The sequence below is a fragment of the Pocillopora damicornis genome, chromosome 12 (assembly GCF_964200805.1).
Source record: "Pocillopora damicornis chromosome 12, jaPocDami1.2, whole genome shotgun sequence".
NCBI classification, from domain to species: Eukaryota; Metazoa; Cnidaria; class Anthozoa; order Scleractinia; family Pocilloporidae; genus Pocillopora; species Pocillopora damicornis.
Window position 1 is genome coordinate 15,469,527 of NC_142681.1, and position 18,465 is coordinate 15,487,991.

At 36.8% G+C, this 18,465-nt stretch overlaps 2 protein-coding genes across 7 annotated transcripts in view; both read left to right on the forward strand.

The window, feature by feature from the left end:
• Positions 1 to 3,511: 3,511 nt before the first annotated feature.
• On the forward strand, positions 3,512 to 8,739 carry LOC149036694 (HBS1-like protein). Of its 6 annotated transcripts, none has more exons than XR_016181785.1 (5): positions 3,512 to 3,657; positions 4,269 to 4,460; positions 6,993 to 7,093; positions 7,733 to 7,876; positions 8,502 to 8,739. XR_016181785.1 is itself a non-coding variant. In XM_089189745.1 (4 exons), the coding sequence occupies exons 2-4, from the start codon at positions 7,018 to 7,020 to the stop codon at positions 8,508 to 8,510; spliced, it is 243 nt and encodes an 80-aa protein (XP_089045871.1). In that variant the 5' UTR covers positions 4,299 to 4,348; positions 6,993 to 7,017; the 3' UTR covers positions 8,511 to 8,739. The 6 variants fall into 6 exon arrangements, 3 of the variants coding, with proteins under 3 accessions (XP_089045871.1, XP_089045872.1, XP_089045870.1); XR_016181784.1 differs by having other exon boundaries at positions 4,269 to 4,348; XM_089189745.1 differs by lacking the exon at positions 3,512 to 3,657 and having other exon boundaries at positions 4,299 to 4,348; positions 6,993 to 7,107.
• Positions 8,740 to 10,278: 1,539 nt separating this feature from the next.
• The window catches only part of LOC113679507 (T-complex protein 1 subunit zeta), a 13,671-nt gene continuing 5,484 nt past the window's right edge, over positions 10,279 to 18,465 (forward strand). The window contains exons 1-12 of the mRNA XM_089189747.1: positions 10,279 to 10,460; positions 11,621 to 11,684; positions 12,159 to 12,209; positions 13,222 to 13,284; positions 13,939 to 13,959; positions 14,193 to 14,252; positions 14,699 to 14,812; positions 15,091 to 15,194; positions 16,352 to 16,462; positions 16,914 to 17,028; positions 17,940 to 17,984; positions 18,391 to 18,465. The exon at positions 18,391 to 18,465 is cut by the window's right edge and continues 105 nt beyond it. Coding sequence (XP_089045873.1) covers positions 10,324 to 10,460; positions 11,621 to 11,684; positions 12,159 to 12,209; positions 13,222 to 13,284; positions 13,939 to 13,959; positions 14,193 to 14,252; positions 14,699 to 14,812; positions 15,091 to 15,194; positions 16,352 to 16,462; positions 16,914 to 17,028; positions 17,940 to 17,984; positions 18,391 to 18,465 — 960 coding nt within the window. The 5' untranslated portion in view covers positions 10,279 to 10,323. The remainder of the gene's footprint in view (positions 10,461 to 11,620; positions 11,685 to 12,158; positions 12,210 to 13,221; positions 13,285 to 13,938; positions 13,960 to 14,192; positions 14,253 to 14,698; positions 14,813 to 15,090; positions 15,195 to 16,351; positions 16,463 to 16,913; positions 17,029 to 17,939; positions 17,985 to 18,390) is intronic.

Consider the following 18,465-nt stretch of genomic DNA (forward strand, 5'->3'; position numbering starts at 1 on the left):
CAGCGTGTAAAGAGTGGACAAAATCAACAGCGTGTAAAGAGTGGACAAAATCAACAGAGTCTATAGAGTGGACAAAATCAACAGAGTGTAAGGAGTGGACAAAATCAACAGAGTGTACAGAGTGGACAAAATCAACAGAGTGTAAAGAGTGGACAAAATCAACAGCGTATAAAGAGTGGACAAAATCAACAGAGCGTACAGAGTGGACAAAATCAACAGAGTGGACAAAATCAACATAGTGTACGGAGTGGACAAAATCAACAGCGTGTAAAGAGTGGACAAAATCAACAGAGTGGACAGAGTGTACAAAATCAACATGGTGTACAGAGTAGACAAAAGCAACAGCGTGTAAAGAGTGGACAAAATCAACAGAGTGGACAGAGTGGACAAAATCAACATGGTGTACAGAGTGGACAAAATCAACAGCGTGCGAAGAGCAGACAAAATCAACAGAGTGTATAGAGTGGACAAAATCAACAGCGTGTAAAGAGTGGACAAAATCAACAGCGTGTAAAGAGTGGACAAAATCAACAGAGTCTATAGAGTGGACAAAATCAACAGAGTGTAAGGAGTGGACAAAATCAACAGAGTGTAAGGAGTGGACAAAATCAACAGAGTGTACAGAGTGGACAAAATCAACAGAGTGTAAAGAGTGGACAAAATCAACAGAGTGTAAAGAGTGAACAAAATCAACAGCGTGTACAGAGTGGACAAAATCAACAGAGTGGACAAAATCAACAGCGTGTACAGAGTGGACAAAATCAACTGAGTGTACAGAGTGGACAAAATCAACAGAGTGTACAGATTGGACAAAATAAACAGAGTGTACAGACTGGACAAAATCAACAAAGCGTACAGAGTGGACAAAATCAACAGCGTGCGAAGAGCAGACAAAATCAACAGAGTGTATAGAGTGGACAAAATCAACAGAGTGTAAAGAGTGGACAAAATCAACAGCGTGTAAAGAGTGGACAAAATCAACAGAGTGTAAAGAGTGAACAAAATCAACAGCGTGTAAAGAGTGGACAAAATCAACAGAGTGGACAAAATCAACAGAGTGTACAGAGTGGACAAAATCAACAGCGTGTACAGAGTGGACAAAATCAACTGAGTGTACAGAGTGGACAAAATCAACAGAGTGTACAGATTGGACAAAATCAACAGAGTGTACAGACTGGACAAAATCAACATGGTGTACAGAGTGGACAAAATCAACAGCGTGCGAAGAGCAGACAAAATCAACAGAGTGTATAGAGTGGACAAAATCAACAAAGCGTACAGAGTGGACAAAATCAACAGCGTGCGAAGAGCAGACAAAATCAACAGAGTGTATAGAGTGGACAAAATCAACAGAGTGTAAAGAGTGGACAAAATCAACAGAGTGTAAAGAGTGGACAAAATCAACAGAGTGTAAAGAGTGAACAAAATCAACAGCGTGTACAGAGTGGACAAAATCAACAGAGTGGACAAAATCAACAGAGTGTACAGATTGGACAAAATAAACAGAGTGTACAGACTGGACAAAATCAACAAAGCGTACAGAGTGGACAAAATCAATAGAGTTTACAGAGTGGACAAAATCAACAGAGTGTACAGAGTGGACAAAATCAACAGAGTGTACAAAGTGGACAAAATCAACAGAGAGTACAGAGTGGACTGTCCATCAACAGAGTGTATAGAGTTACAAAATCAACAGACTGTACAGAGTGGACGTCCATCAACAGCGTGTACAGAGTGGACAAAATCAATGGAGTTTACAAAGCGTAACGTCACACCAAAATAAAAAAAGAAAGAAAAAAAAAACACCTATCAACCATATCTCGATAAAACGAACATTTTGGTTGTTATTCCGCTTATTCGTTAAATCGTGCTTTTCAATAAAACGTACACTCGATATAACAAACGAGTTTCCTCGGTCTCTCAGCACTTCGTGAAATTGAGGTTACACTGTATCTTAGTCTTCTGAACGTTCAGTACAAGGATGGAAATGCAGTTACCACTTCGTTTTCCATACGGTCATAAATAACTGTTACAAAGTAACATTTACATCCCGTAAGACCATCCTCGCCAACAGCGCATTTAAACCTCCTTTTTAACTTTCGTCTGTTTGGATAACTTTTATCCTCTTCCTCCAAATCTGGATGTAGCAGAGTCGCCATGCAAACTTCTCTAATTTCTCTGAGGTCTTTACTGTAAAAAACACCTTTACCCTTTTTCTTAGGGTTCATGTGATATTTGGCGATATGTACCCGATTTCGCTTCTTTATCCAATTTTCGAAACGTAGGTTTCCTCTTGATGTTGAACGTTTTCGTGGAACCCGCCTCCGTCGAATTCGTCTCTTTTCCATAAGCATGTCGATGTGGATGCTCTTGTTCCTGTCTTATGCCTCGAGTATGCACGCTGCCCTAATGTCTACTGTCAGCTTCCAAAATCGGTGTCCACCAGACTTCCACTAGCTTCTCGGGCCCTTCGAAAAACCCCACGCTTTCCTTTGTTCGGATACATGCGCCAAATGAGTTAATATTCCTCATTAGATCACGTTACGCGCGCACTTTCCTTTTCCCTTCGCAGGATTTTCTTGTACTTCATTTAAATCAAGGGGACCCAAGCTAAAAGTTGTTCTATCAATAATTATCTTCGTCTTTTTATACCTAAAAAGCCATATATGGCACAAAACGTTAGAACTGGTTTCTCTTGGCTTGGTATAGTTCTTAGATTTCCAGAAAATCCACAGCTATTGTCAGCTTCCAAAATCGGTGTCCACCAGACTTCCATTAGCTTCTCGGGCCCTTCGAAAAACTCCGCGCTTTCCATTGTTCCGGATATATCCTTGGCTCAAATTTGTTTCAAACTCCTTTGTTTCAAACTCACTATCATACATTACAATACCCAAAAACAAAAGCAAATAAAATTTGAACCAGGGATAAAATTGAACCCCATCAGATGCATGCGCCAAACGAAATGGTTATACTAAGTTAAGGTTTCTCATTCGATCACGACACGCGTACATGACATCTCTTTCTTTTAATTTAATTTAATTTAATTTTTTTTCTATTAAAAAAATAATAACTCTACGTTAGCGTATAGAGTGGTATGTTTTTTTTATCCTCTTCTGTGCGGTGATTCCCCTCTTCTGTACTTGATAACGAATCTTGCAGCCTGATGAGTTCTTAGCGGGGTCCGTATTTTCCTATATCTGCCTTCGGGCACGTTAACGCTTTCGTGGGTCACAGACTTTCTTAGGATAGAATGACGGCAAGTTTATGAAAATCATATATGTGCACCGAGGTTGAAAAAACGATTATAGAAGCGATCCTCGCAGTTATGAACACTACAGAACTAGTAGTTGAAATAACGCCTGCCAACTTTTTCAGACCTTATTTCAACTACTAGCTCTGTAGTGTTCATAACTGCGAGGATCGCTTCTATACTGGACTCTTAGGATATGTTTTTACGTGAGTATTCATAGCTGCGAGGTCGCCTCTCAACTCGACTCTTAGCAAGACCCCCAGCAAAGTTTCAAGATACTCGATCGAAGACCGGCGTCATGGCGGTTCGATTAAACCGTTCACGTTTTCGAGGAAGTTAAGATCGATTTCTAGCCTAAATCTTTCAGAAGACGCTGTTTTTTCGATGATGTAAGGTTTACAGCTGAGGTGAGTATTAGTTTTGTGTTGTTTTCCAGAAATTAGCTTTAATTTGCTGTGGCTCCGAAATCACTAAGCGTTCGATTTAAGGAAAACTTGTTTTTTTTCGTTTATTAAATCAGGGATTAACATTTTTTAGTATGTTTGGGAAAGTTTCATTCTCATCAGTATAGGATATAGGTTTTTAAGCTTTCCCACAGTGTAAATCACATTTGGTTTTTGATCAAATTTAAATACCGTGGTACGTTCAATCCCAAGTTTTAAATTTAACTGTGGGCTGTAGTACAACACTTTTCAAGGTAACATTAAATTGAAAGTGCTGTGAGTGCTATGGGCTTCAAGAAAGAGAATTTATCAATCAAGCTACAATGCATGTAAGTTTCGAATTAATGAGGGAATTAAAAGCTGTACGTCTACAGAAGTGTTCTTACATGTACAGCGAAAAGTAGATTTTGGCTGAATCGATCACAAGAGTGTTGTCAAAATGAGTTCCCGGTTTTAACCTTTGATTAGAACAGCTTAAGTTTGCATTACAAAGGCTAGTGATATGCCTATGACAAAAAGACAACATTTTCAATAATTCTTGACAATATTGTTTATTATACCTTTTTTGTCTACAGCAAATTCTGTCAACATCCAACAACACTGGAATCTGGTGAAGTGTTATGAGGTCTTAAGAAGACTCAGAATAAGTTGGAAGGTATAAATCCTGTAATAAATATTATTGAACATAACTGACTGTATGACCATCAAGGAAATGCTTACATGTGACTGGATTGGCTACAGAGGTGTCACATTATTATCAAGAGATGGTACCTGAAGCTGTTTAATGTTTTGCGGTTGTTTCACCTTGAACTTTCTGAATTTTCTGCAATGAAAAGAATGATTTTTTTCTTGTTTGAGCTTGCCATCTGATCAGTAACTGCAAGTTATTGTACTAATTAAGAATGACTTTCAATTTGGTCATGAACCTGAGTTAAATGGTTTTTTTAACTGATCTTTTTACCCATATGAGAGGGGTGTACATGTATTCCCTAAGTGTCTGTTTGTGTACAGAGTGGCATCTTCAGGCACTATGTTTAATTTGGTGGTGAGTAGAACAACTTAAAACTTGGTCTTTTTTTATCAAATACATCAGTGTCTACTTCCTGAGACTTCAAATACTCTTTTAAAACCTGCCCAGCATAGGTTGGTGGGACACCTGCCTTTCTTCTTCTGAATGGTATTCCCATGAAAATGACATCCAGTATCAGCTGCTCAAGTTCTCCATCCAATGTAATGGGAATGTGCAACCTCTGTTGACCCTTTCCTTTGCTGGATGGTTTTGCTTTATCTTAAACATCAGCAAATGGCTCCCTTTTACCCACCACACAGCCTGTATGTTTCTTGTAGAGGCTACTCTCTACTGGGGTCATTAAAATACAGCATTTGTATTCATTAACCTATACTGTGCAGGGTTGTTTTACCCAGGGCAGTTTGCCGCCAGCTTTCAATGGAAAATGTTTTTTGCTACTGCCTCTATTTTTCAGGAGCAACCCTTGTAAAATTAAGTGATCAGTGGCCTTATAATTCCTAAAGAAAAATACTTATCAGTAATAGGGATTTTTGTTTGTAGTTGATGTTGCTTTTTCTATCTGTAAGTATTTGGGAACCTGCCAAAAAGGTTTGTAGAAAAGGAACTCTTACTTTTGCTGACATGTAGATGAGGATATTCTTTGAAATATTCCATGTACAGTCAATACCTCTCTTCCAGTTGGCAGCTTTTGTATGCCTTTTCTGACTCATTATTAGATCTTATTACTTTTTGTTATTTTTTGGCAAGGGAAATTGCATCCCATAACTAAACATGAGCAAATCAACATGTCAATCCCTATGTCAAATGATATCATGCCTATTGTTTTAACTCATTCTTATTTTTCTTTCGTTTGGTTTTTCTTTTGTACTTCATGAAATTTGTCAGACACCTGCAACTGAGCCTGGAAATTAGTACAATTTGTGCATGCAAATTATCTCTCCATCAAAATGGGTTGAAGGGAAGAATTTGATTTTGAAGTTCCCTGTTTTTCACCCTTTTTTACTGCAAGCTTAAATAAGAACTCTGTTTATTACTTATCAAGTGATTTTTGATAAGTCCAAAGGGCAGGAGTGTAATTTTAAAAACTGCTAGACCACCAACACCAGCAGTCATTTTTCCCTTCTGGGTGTCTAAAATATTAAGTGAAATGTAGTGGATGCTGTGATCGAAGGAAAGAATGAAAAGACTACCTGAACAAAAAGGGGGCGTGATTGGTGTAATGTTATGTTTGTCAGTCTCTTTCATGCTTGCACACCTGTAGAAGTGTGGAACAAAGAGAAAAAAATGAGCAGGGTTTCATGATTCAGCAAAATTACCACACAAAGTTAAGTTTGTTGGTTCATTTGACACTTAGAAGAAAATAAAGAATGACATGGGGTCTTTGTAAATAGGAAAGTGTGAGATAGTCTTCAGTTTATCAGACTTTTCCTTACTTACATACCTTTCCAGAAGTTTGCTTTAATGGAAAAATGGCAAAGGTTTTTTGGGTATGGTAAAATGCAACATACTTTGTCACTCTGTTCCATACTTGCAAACTTACAAAGAGCTTGCTTAGTATACAGTTTATAAACTCTTTATATTAGCAGAGCTTGCAGAGTGTAGCCCCATAATTATACAAAAAAGTATTAACCCATCAAGCTAAAAAAATTTGGACTGTACAACCGTACAACCATACAAGGTGCTACTTTTAACATGCGTGGTCAACTGCTTTGTTCAGTATTCCAGTGGTCAGTGCACTGGGCTCTGAGTTCGGGTTCTAGTCCTGGCCAGGGCAAGGCGTTGTGCCCTTGAGACGTGCGGAAAAAAAAAATGCAAGCTCCACTTTCAGGCTTGGCTAAATCTATATATTATGGCCAGAGTGAACATGGCTTCTTACTGCATTTCGGATTGGAGAGTAGTTTTCTGTAAAACTTGGCCTATCAAACCACCTGGGGTCATGGTCAATGAAACAACATTGTTTTTTTTGGAATACATTTAGATTATATTTTTAGCTTAAAGCTTTTCTGGCCCCAGAAAAAGCAGAGTTTCCAGAACTTCCATGGGCTATTATTCCTAATGTTGAAGAATTCATTCCTCAGCCATTGAGCGTTACACATGCAGAATAGTTTGGCACTATTTCTAGTTGGAAGGATTTCTTAAGTTTTTAAAAGAATTAGATGGTACCAAAGTAATGGCTTTGGGAAAACAATGAAAAGAATCATATGTTCTAGGACTTTTTTTTTGTTAGATTAGGAAAGTTATCTGTTCTAATTTTATCGTCTGTCCTCAGGTATTGTTCCACCTCAAAACGTTAAATGAACCAGCTACCATCCAGAGGCTTTGTAGCGTTTTACACAAGAGTACAGGAGAAATCCTACAAAAGAAACCCAGGTAAGAAAGCCCATGTACCGGTAAGTTACCACAAAGAAAGGTAATCCCTATGGCGAGAAAATCAATGTTCCATTTTGTGCATAGTGCTTAATGACATTTTCACGTCGATACAGCCCATGTCGAAGGAATGAAGCTTTGATACTATTTGCAGTCATTTGCGTGACAGGGGGTTTGTTGTTTACCCTAGTATACCCCCTTTACACCCAGATATTACTCCCCCCTCAAATTTAAAATTTCATACTCTTGGTATTAATGGTACTTGGCTTGATGAAACATTTTAAAGAGCAAATATAGGTTGGTTATATTTTTATCGCTAGCATGAAAATCGGTTTTTTTCAAACATTCACACAAAAAGAACCTCGTATTCATTGGTCTTTATAACCCAAGTTCAGTCCAGTATGGATGCTGGATGAATCCTGTTATTGACATGTTACTAAGTACTGTGATAAAGGATGTTTTTATTGGTATAGGTATGAAGTTACCGTGGGGTTGTGTAATTTGTTGTATTATTCTTTTCGCGAGTATTGTAAACTAATCACATACCGAGTTTGACCAAAACCAAGGCAATCCCGAGTTACTTTCTACACTCAATTTCAACTTGTTCTACTGTTTTCTCATCATGTCTCCTTACCTCTTCAGATGTTTAACAAAGAACTCAATGCGGAGGTTGTAATTCACACCTACAAACCCGTTTGTGTGGAATTATACGAAGACTACAAAGATATTGGAAGATTTATGCTGCGCTACAGCGGTGAAACCACAGCCGCGGGCGTTGTGACCGAGGTAGGCCTAAAGCCATGAAATCTTTTTTACTTTAACACATTCAACCCTTTGTGGTGTTAATCGTTTAGGCTATTTACTTTTGTCCTTAAATAAAGATGGGTGATCTTTCAAACGAACAGAAATGAACGCTGTGTTGAAAAAGTTTTTTTTTTTTTTTGCAAGAATAGCTTTCACTAGTTACGGGTGACGTTTGGTAAACGACGTCTTTTTGAAGAATTGGCGTGTATTACGTGAGAAGTTCAACCCTTGTTCCATCCCCAAAAAGTGTTAACAGTGTCATAGTCAGTGCCTCTTCTCCCCTTAACTCTTTTACTTCCAGAAGTGATTAACATATAACTTCTCCCTCTGATATCCATTTATTATTCAGCAAACAGGTAATGAGAATACACAAACTTATCAGGTACAAGTTGTTTTCTTGATCTAACACCAAATTCTGTTTACTAACCTACAAGAAAAATGTATAGCAGCTAGAAGGGAGAATTGACAATCAGATCTTGGGAGTTAAAGGGTTAACGAGCCCAAAAGTTGCATGAAACGATTCTTACTGATAAATTAAAACCAGATTTTATCGTTCAAACTACACAGTATGGCGTCCATTGTGTGTTTCTTGCTTGTGTTTTCACAGATTTTATAAAACAGAACTTTGCGAGCAAGTATCATCCTCTGATAACCCTGTGAAAAAACTGGAAAAAGTCAATGCTCCAGGATATGGACTGGATTTCAGAACGCTCTGAACTATTTTGCTGCTGTCCCAGAAATGAAATGTAAATGAATTGAAAAAGATTTTTAAAAAAGTGTTTGAGATCAAGGTTCATCGTTGTGCGGTGATATGTTCATAAAAGAGAATTATAAACGAAGAGAAATGTTTTGTCTTTTGCTTTTCTGTACTAAACTGAATATTGGTTGACGCAAATGTTCCGTGCGGAACAGTGTCTCCCCACCCAGATATCACAAGGAGTCAATGAGAGATTAGATTACGAGCAGGCCTTCATATTATTAGCGCTTCGGCACGCGCGTCTCTTCCCCCGCGAGTCAGATTTAAGTCTTAACCCTTTAAACCCGTAGAGTGACTAACATCTAATTTCTCCTCAAAAAATCACCCCTGAATTATGCGGTAAGGTCATAAGAATAAAGAAAATTATCAGCAGCCAAAGAAGTTGTTGATTGTTACAAAAATTCTCCTTCTCAGTACCTTAGACAATGTATAGAGAACAGTATGGAGAATACCTTTACTGATGTTAGGGTGTAAAGGGTTCAGGAAGGCGAGGTAGCGGAAGCACTGTAATGGATTTGGCACTAATAATTATCTTTGCTAGACCCCTTGAAGACTTCTTTCTGGTTCTCGGAGTGCTTCTCCTAACTGTTATTAGACAAAACAAGTTAAGTTTAATTAAACGTCAGATGAATATCCGAGTTTTTGGATAATGATTGCAACCCACACTATACTTTCTCCAAAACCGACGCGATCACTAATTTTCTTACAACGTCAAGTAATTAAAAGGCACTCGTTCTCGTCGCTCAAACGGAAACCGCCCAGTTTGATCTATGTGGTTTCAGTCGTAAAGACCTGAAATGAATCAACATTTCCAGAGGTAAGTCGCACTTGTTTTTCCCACTACCCATCTTTCCCATTTCTCGTACATCAAAATTACCTTTTTCCCTGATTGGTCATAAACCAATCGTTTATTGCACCTGTAAACCCATAGAAAATTGAAATGTGCCCGTGATGTACAAACTTTTCTCGTGTTATCCCAACATCCCGCCTAGATTGTTACGTGTTACGCCGGCAAACCGATAGAAAGTGCGGTCTGTTGCTTGCTTAATGTATTCCCTCGTCAGTTTAAGAGTATTTCATCTACAGTACACTTGGCACTTTCAACTCTCATCTAATCTCTCAATTTAGGCTATTAAGTTTGATCCTAGTTGACTTCAGATCAGTATGAAGAAGCTTAGAAATTTTCATTTAAGTGAAATGAAAGTGGCACGACTTCTACTGCAAGCAATAATAATAGTGATGAATTTATATATTATTAACGTTTAGTTTATTATTTGTCATTTTGATTAGTCTTCCTTTTACCTTTCATTTGCATTGTCTAAATTACATAATTTAATTGCATTTTATATATTTATTTATACAGTCATTTCAAGCTTATCTATTTATTTATGTATTATTAGTATTTATTATTATTAATATTAGGATATATTTTTAGATGTAAGCTTATTATAGTGTAAAGTAGATAACAGGTTCACATCAGCAATAGTTGTAATCTATTCAACCTGCTGTGCCAAATAAAGGATGTATGTATGTATGTATGTATATATGTATGAGGCCAAGACCATGGATAATGTGATTGCGGCCTAAGGACGCATTGCGGACCTATTCTTACCTTATCCTCCCAGAGTTCCAATGGGCGTAGTAAGGCTGGGACTGGTTTGAGATATTCATCATGGCGGCTGTGAAGGCATTAAATCCAAAAGCTGAGGTAGCAAGATCGGCTGCTGCTCTTCACCTTAACATAACAGCAGCAAGAGGACTTCAGGATGTACTTAAAACAAATTTGGGTCCAAAGGGGACTATGAAAATGTGAGCGTATTTTTTGCACTCGTTACATAAAAGTAGTTTGAACACGTGCTTGTCGAAAATTTTCGACTGCCGGAAAAGCCAGCATAGTTTCCTTCTGATTGGCAAAGAAGAGTTATATTTTGCCATTGAAATTCCTATGTATCCCATTTATACGTTCTTCGTTGTATTTCTCAAAGTAGAGGTAGTTTAAGGTGCAAACTCAATGAGATCAATGAGATTCTTGGGCCGGTAAGATGTTAATGAGACTGTTTTTCGCAAGAAATTCATTTTACGGAATTTTTTCAGCCTTCAAAAACGGTGCAAAGTATGTCCATTCGACTGAATAGGCGAATTCAGCCCCAGATCTTTTCTTCCAGTGCAGTATATCGATGATGGTATATCTAGGAATGATTTATAACCTTTGTACATTTGTACCGGATGCATCGTTTGGATAGACGACATGGTACTTGCACTTACTATACAGGGATAAATAAGAATCTGGGCCTTAAGAGACAAGGTTGTTAATCACATGAATTACTTCCTATGAATAAGTATTTGTAAAGCATGCAAATACTCTGCTCTCCATTACAGAGAGCTTTTTTTTTGTAATGGAAAGTGTTCTCCACCATTAAAACAACCAATAGCAGTATCCTAAGTATAGTAGAGTACAATTTGAGTTCAGGAGGGGTAAAGAAGGAAATTTATGAGCCTTGTGATCAATTACTACTACAAGAGCATATTGCAGATTATGTTACAAGGAACATGTACCATATTGCTACATGAAACATGTAACATAGTGATTCTTGTATCATGTGAGATAGTGATCAGGGAGGGGGGGGGGGGTGCTTTTCCCTGAAAAAAAATCCAGAAATCCATGGCTTGTAGGTGAACCACACAAATATTTCAATTTTGTATGGTCGTTCATTGGTACTCACTTATCTATTCCTTGGTGGACAGAGACATGACAAAGACAGACTTTCTCCTAACAATATCAGTACAATATCAAGCAAACAAGAGATGAGAATGAAGAGAAATTTCCATTACAGGATTTTTAGCTGATCTAGTACCAAATTCTCGCTACTAACATAATAAGAATTGTATGGCAGACAGTAAGGAGAAATAGTAATGAGATCGTGGAAGTAAGAGGGTGTAAAGCACGTGTTCCTTTGTGATTGTGATAGGTTGGTGTCAGGTGCTGGAGATATCAAGTTGACCAAAGATGGAAATGTGCTACTACATGAAATGGTAAATTATCTGGTGGATTAAAGCTTTATTGTGAAAGTATTTATTGGAATTGTTAAGATGTATTGGTTATTTGCTGGAAGTATTTCCAGGATATTGTGATGTCTAGAACCAATATGCCCAGCCACAGTAAACTGTAGATTTATTCTGACCAGTTTTTATCTTTTTACAAGGAAGTTGTGCCAAAAAGCAACCATTTTTTTCTGAAGGAAAAAAAACTCTGCAGAAACAAATCTTCTAACTTACACCATCATGCCCTTGAATTTGTGAAAAATTGAGAAAAAGAGATCAAAATGTCTGTGTATTTACAACATTTTTACGTCAAAGTCTGGGTGATGTAGTTTATTCAAGGAACATGGCACAAATGAAAATAAAAATAGGTGACATTATTAAAGAACACTTGTACTTCAAGATGTGCATGTAATTTATATTTTTTACTTGTTCACCATATATATTTTCTTCATTGTTTTGTAACAGCAAATTCAACACCCTACAGCTTCTCTAGTAGCAAGAGTGGCCACAGCTCAGGTTAGGAAACTTTCCTTTTGTCTCTAACTAGAGTAGATATATTTGTCAAGTTTTTTTTTACATCTATTGAGTATCCAGCTTTATTATAATTGCTTAAATAGGTGATTAGAAAGATGTGTGGGCTCTGATTGGTTTAAGGTTGCACCATATCTCACCATAATCACCCTGTGAGAGGTGATTATAGTGGGGGTGCTGAATTTCAAAATGGCTGCCTCGTATTTTGTCAATTTTTCCAAGGAAGTGATAACCACAAAAGAACATAATTAAATTGGAAAGAGCACAGAAGATGCTACTGGGTTTGGCAGAACATTTTCAAGGGATAGATATAAAGTTTTTGCTGATTGAATTTACGATATAAACCTGCTAAAACTCCTTGCTCATCTTGATACAAGTAATCACTGTGATTGTAACAAAATATGTGCAATGCTTTCTTCAGGTACAGAATTCAAAGTACCTTTAGTTAGCAACAATACTAAAATTGAAAATATTCACTTGCTTCCTAAAAATAATTGTTAAACACTTTAAGATATAGGTATAGATATATGATGCTCTAAATTTTGAACATCATGCCCATAATTATGGCGACATGATTAATTGGAGTCTAGAGAGGGTTCCTGTTACAGTAAAGCATCTTATCTGAGTTCAGATGGTTTGTCTTATTTCAGATTTTGGACAATTCTGAGCAGTTTTAATTTTTTTTATTATTATTATTTAAGATGGTTCTTATATCCATCTGATCTATTACGGTTTCATGTCACTGAATATTCTGTTCAATTTCATATGGTTTTGTGAGATTTCAGACAGTTGTATCTCATTTTATATGGTTCCATCTCATTTTGACAGTTCCATCCATTTTCAATTGTTTCTCTAATTTTTCTCTCAGTTTTTGTTCAATTTCAACGTGTAATTGAAACAGGATCACTTAATTTGTCATCAAGACAAAACATTTTACAGACTCCCAAAATATATTTGAGTTTTTACTTGATCATCCATTTTTTCCTTCTTTTCATAGGACGATATTACTGGAGATGGTACTACTTCAAATGTCTTAATTATAGGAGAATTGTTGAAACAGGTATGGTGTAATTTTTCTCAAATCAGCTGGTGATATTTTAGGGAAGTTTTTGAACTGAATTCAGTTTGCTAGAAAGGCAAAAATTGTCTTTTTCTGCAAAACTTGGGGATTCTAAAATCTTAATAGGACTTAGGTTAAATCCTGGAAATTGGAGGTGGAATCCTTTGGCAACTCTGCTGGCCAGTCTTATGGACAGACAGGCACTGATGGAATTTGATGGATTTGAAATTTTCAATGTAGATGCAACAGACAAAACAAAAACTTGTCAAGACAGAATTTGTCCTTTGATTTTGTTGGAAAAATTCTAGTTTTGTCTGCTAGTGCAGAAAGGCCCCTAGAGACTTGCATAAAAGAGCTAAACTAAAGGCATAGCAGCTTGTTTATTTAATACCCTCTGACATATCTACAAACCTTTTTTGTTTACATTAGACTGTACAAGTTTTCATGTTGTCCATCAGGCTGGAAATAAACTTATAAGTGCAATTATTTACAGTACAATTTCACATCCTCTAGTAAAATAATTCTGATAGTGTCACCATGCCTCATAGCCATGAGTGTTGTGATGCACTCATTGAAGACTTTTAGAAGGTTTCATTACCTTTGTTGTGTTGTTCACTTGTGGTTTACCTACCATTCTTTTCCCTTTTTTGACAGGCTGATCTCTACATATCAGAGGTATGAACAATGTGAACTTTTTAAAGATGGTTCTAGTTTTACAGTTTGTTCTAGATCTTTGAATCTCATTTTGTCCCTGAAAAATTGATAATAAGCTCAAGATTTCTGTTGATTTCTGAGGGCCCGAATCAACTTTTATGCATAGCAATCCTGAGCAAATAATCCAATGGTTTTATTACAAACTTCAAGCACCAAAAATAATCAATTTAAACCAATTATACAAATTTTTTCAGGGTCTACATCCCCGTCTTGTCACAGAAGGATTTGAATTAGCAAAGAAGAAAGCTTTAGAGGTAAGATCATCATGATGTAATTTAAAAGAGCCTGTGTCAGGGAAAGCTGATAAAATTCCATGGGGGTGGGGGGGGGGGCAACCTGCAGTGGACTAGCCTCCCATCTAAGGGGGGGTAGTAATACTTCTAGTTGTTTCATGCTACAAAAAGAAAAACCATGATAAGAACTGGCTGAATGGGCCTACTGGCTTGAGTGCAGTCTTTACCATGCTTTATCCTGCAAAGGGCTGTAAATCTAGTACATTTTTGCACTAGAGGTCACATTTGTGTCCTTTCAAGCTAAATTTGTATGCAAAAATCTTTTGACAGGCCCTGTTGGTTGGAGTGGTAAGCCTCCATATCAACCCCATAGCTCTGATCTCACTGTTGACGTGAGTGGGGATGTATTTCTAGGGATCCTTTTTGCCTCCTTGTGATGTATTTTCCTATTTTGTTTTTTATTGAAGGTTTTAGAGGAAGTTAAAGTTTCAAAGGAAATGGATAGAGACACCTTGATAAGTGTAGCAAGAACATCACTTAGGACAAAATTACACACTGAACTAGCAGATTTACTAACAGAGGTGACAATTCAAAACACCTAATGTATTGGATTCAATCTTTTCAAGTTTGTGTATCCTGCATGAACTGAATGATGTTATTTGCTGTAAACAATACCAGTTGCTGATTTAATCTGCCACAGGGGTATAAAAGGCAGTTGATTAGCTATATCAAACACACACACAATAAAAAATATCTTAATTTTATACATGACTGTGCAGTTACGGCTTTTCTCACAGCTGGAAATACTTGTGAAACACCACAATTTATATAATAGAGATAATTATTTCCTTGCCATCAGGTTGTTGTTGATGCTGTGTTAGCCATTCGAGATCCTGCAAAACCTATAGACTTGCACATGGTTGAAATTATGCAGATGATGCACAAGTCTGGAACTGATACGGGGTGAGTAATAAATGAGAATATTAGTAATATTCATAAAATCAGTATGAGCCAGAGGTGAAGTGAAGTGAAGTGATTTTTATTAATGATAAATTCATTTAGCTAGGTCACAGATTGTCAGGGTTCACACAGGTCCTGGAAAACCTGAAAAGTCCTGGAAAAAGACTACAGGTCTTGGAGAGTGCTAGAAATCTGCTTAGCTCAAGCAATATAATTTTCAGAATTTATGTTATCAGAAATGTTTGTAGACCATAAAATGAATTGATTTTAAAATCTTGAGAATTAAAGGGATAAAGTGAAATTTGGAGTCTTGGAAAAATCAATCTGAGTCCTGGAAAAGTCCTTGAATTTTTTTTGCTGTAAAAGAATACAAACCCTGATTGAGGCAGAGTGGTTAACTCTCCAAAATTCTGGCTGAGGTGGTTTGGAGAACAGATAAGGCTGTCCAATGGATAAATCCCTATCCAGTAGATAGTGCAACGAGTTTTGTCAACACTGGATAGGAACTTATCCATTGGGTAGCACTATCCTCCATTTTTAGAACAGGGAACTGGTCTAGAGGTCCAGATCCAAGCACTGGCTTGGTCACTCCAATGTGTCTTTGGAAAAGACGCTTGTCTGTCACATTGCCTCTCTCCATTCATTAGTGTAAATGGGTAGCAGCAAACTTTTCAGTCAACCTGTCAAAATTCAGGGGGTTGTGTAGGATGAACCAGTATCCCCTTTAGGAGGGTGGGATGCTTGTTACTTCATGATGTACCCAGTCTCTTGTTGCCACAGAAAGAGGGATAAGCAATAGATAAGGTCCTACTTTCTTCATGCTACAGAAAGGGAGTGTGAGCATTGGCTGTTATGATCCAACTAGCCTCCAAAACTTAATCTAAATTTTTGGTTTCAGCAAAAGTCAAACAAAAAAGTGGAACTACAAGGAGACAACATTTCCTATTTGGAACAAATTAGGAAGATTTTAATGCACCAATCACAGCACACGAAAATGCATAAATGCATATGAGAAACTAGCATGCTACATATATCTCTGTTAATTTTTTCAACCCCATCACTCAGCTTTTGACAAACATTTGAGCAGTTATAGCATAACAATCAACAAAGTGAGACAAAGGGGTAAATTTTGTTGAACTCATTTGTACCTTAATCCACAGCTTAGTCAAAGGGCTTGTGATGGATCATGGAGCTCGTCATCCTGATATGGCTAAAAAAGTAACAGATGCTTACATCCTCACTTGTAATGTTTCCATGGAATATGAAAAGAGGTCAGTGTATCACATAAATTGCAAGATTTGAAAATATGATTGGAAACATTTTTCAGAAATGAGAGTTGAAATTTATTAAGTTATACACTGCAGAAAGGATCTCAATAAATTGTCCTTCTTTCTCATGTTTATTACATTTGTTTTCCTCATATGATTGTCATCACTATGAAGTGTATTTAAAATCTTGTTGAATTTTTGTTTGGAATGTTTATGGCAATTTTCATCATCTTTAGTAGTGTATCAATAATGTTGTTATCATTGCTATAATAATGATAATTATTATCTCTATCATAATATTTATCATTAGTTGTTAGTATTTACTCTGCACTGAATCTATGAACCTTTTTGACAGTTTTTTTAAAATTATGACTATAATTGTCAAATTATTATTACTCAAGGAATTTGAAGTAAACATTTTTCTACAAATTTTGTTGTTCTTTGTGCTTTACAGTGAGGTGAATTCTGGCTTTTTCTACAAGAGTGCTGAAGAGAGAGAGAAACTAGTAGCAGCTGAAAGAAAATTTACAGATGACAAAGTACAGAAAGTAATTGAACTAAAAAATAAGGTGAGAGTTCACTGTGGTGCTTTTTGCTTTATCAAATTTGGGTTTGAGTGGTTTTGTCTAAATAGCTTACCAGTAATGCCAGAGCTTAAAATATTTCTGTGAAATGAGGGAATTAGGACATTGTCAATCTTCATGTACAGGGCCAAGTTGTTAGGGTAACCTGGGGTTAGTGTGAAATTTGATTTCAGATGTGAAAGCTTTAAAAGAAAATTCAGTTTAAATCTTTTTGTCTACAATTCGATGATTGGATGTTCGAAAATGAAAAGAGAAAATTTCCCCAAAAGGCTTTTGAATAGTGAAATAAGAAATCTGGATAAGAATTTAAACCTGGGTTCATGCTAATTGGTCTTCAAACAATTGGGCCCTGGGTTCTATTCTAACCCCCTCAAACCCTCCCCCCCCCCCCCCCCCCAGCAATTTAGCAGTTTTTTGTGACCCATGTATACTCCCTGGAGAGGGTGGCACTTTCAATGTGTCTCAAACAAGGGCCCAACCTGGACTTGTACCCAGGCCTTTTTTCTTCTGTCCATTGTGATAATCATCAGGTCACCTCTTATCCCATGTATGTTTGCTAAGGTCTTTTTGTTATTGGCCCTCCTTTCTATATTTGTTTTCTCATTTCCACTCATTTTACTTGGGGAATATAATTTTGTCACGAGGGAGAAGACAATCTGATGTGAGTTGACATTAATTTTAGTTAGAAGCAGCAACATTTAGTTGTGGGTTTGCGTTTTGTTAAAGTGTTCCTTTCTCCACTGTAATTAAGTATGACACATTCAACATACATGAAGTACATGAATATAATTCTAGTACATAAGTTTGAGAGCACTCCTCTTGTGAACTGTAGTATGCAAATATTATTAGCTTTCACTTTCAATTGTACTTACTCTTAATATATTTTTCTTTGTAAGGTTAGCGAAGGAAACAACAAAGGGTTTGTGGTGATTAATCAGAAGGTTGGTCCTAAAAAAACTGAATGATGATCAAAGTATATTGTTACCATTTCCTGTCCTTTTGGTGGTTAGGACTTGAATACATTCTTGATAATTTAACCTTTTAACTCCCATTGAGTGACCAAGACAGAATTTCTCCTCTATCAATACGATGTCAAGAGTTCAAGTGATGAGAATAAATAAAAAGGTTAATAAAAGGATTATTTCTTGATCCAATACTAAATTCTCCAAAGCAACATCACAGGAATTGTACAGCAGACAGTAAGGAGAATGACACATGAAATCTGGGAATGACTATAAATAACCATAAATTGTTAATCTTGTGAGCTTTATTATTAAATAAATTATCAAGATAATGTCAATTGAAACCATTCTCTGGCTGACTTAACAGTTTTTTTTTTTTAAACAGGGAATTGATCCATTATCACTGGATACGTTAGCCAAAAATGGCATTGTGGGGCTTCGTCGTGCAAAGAGAAGGAAC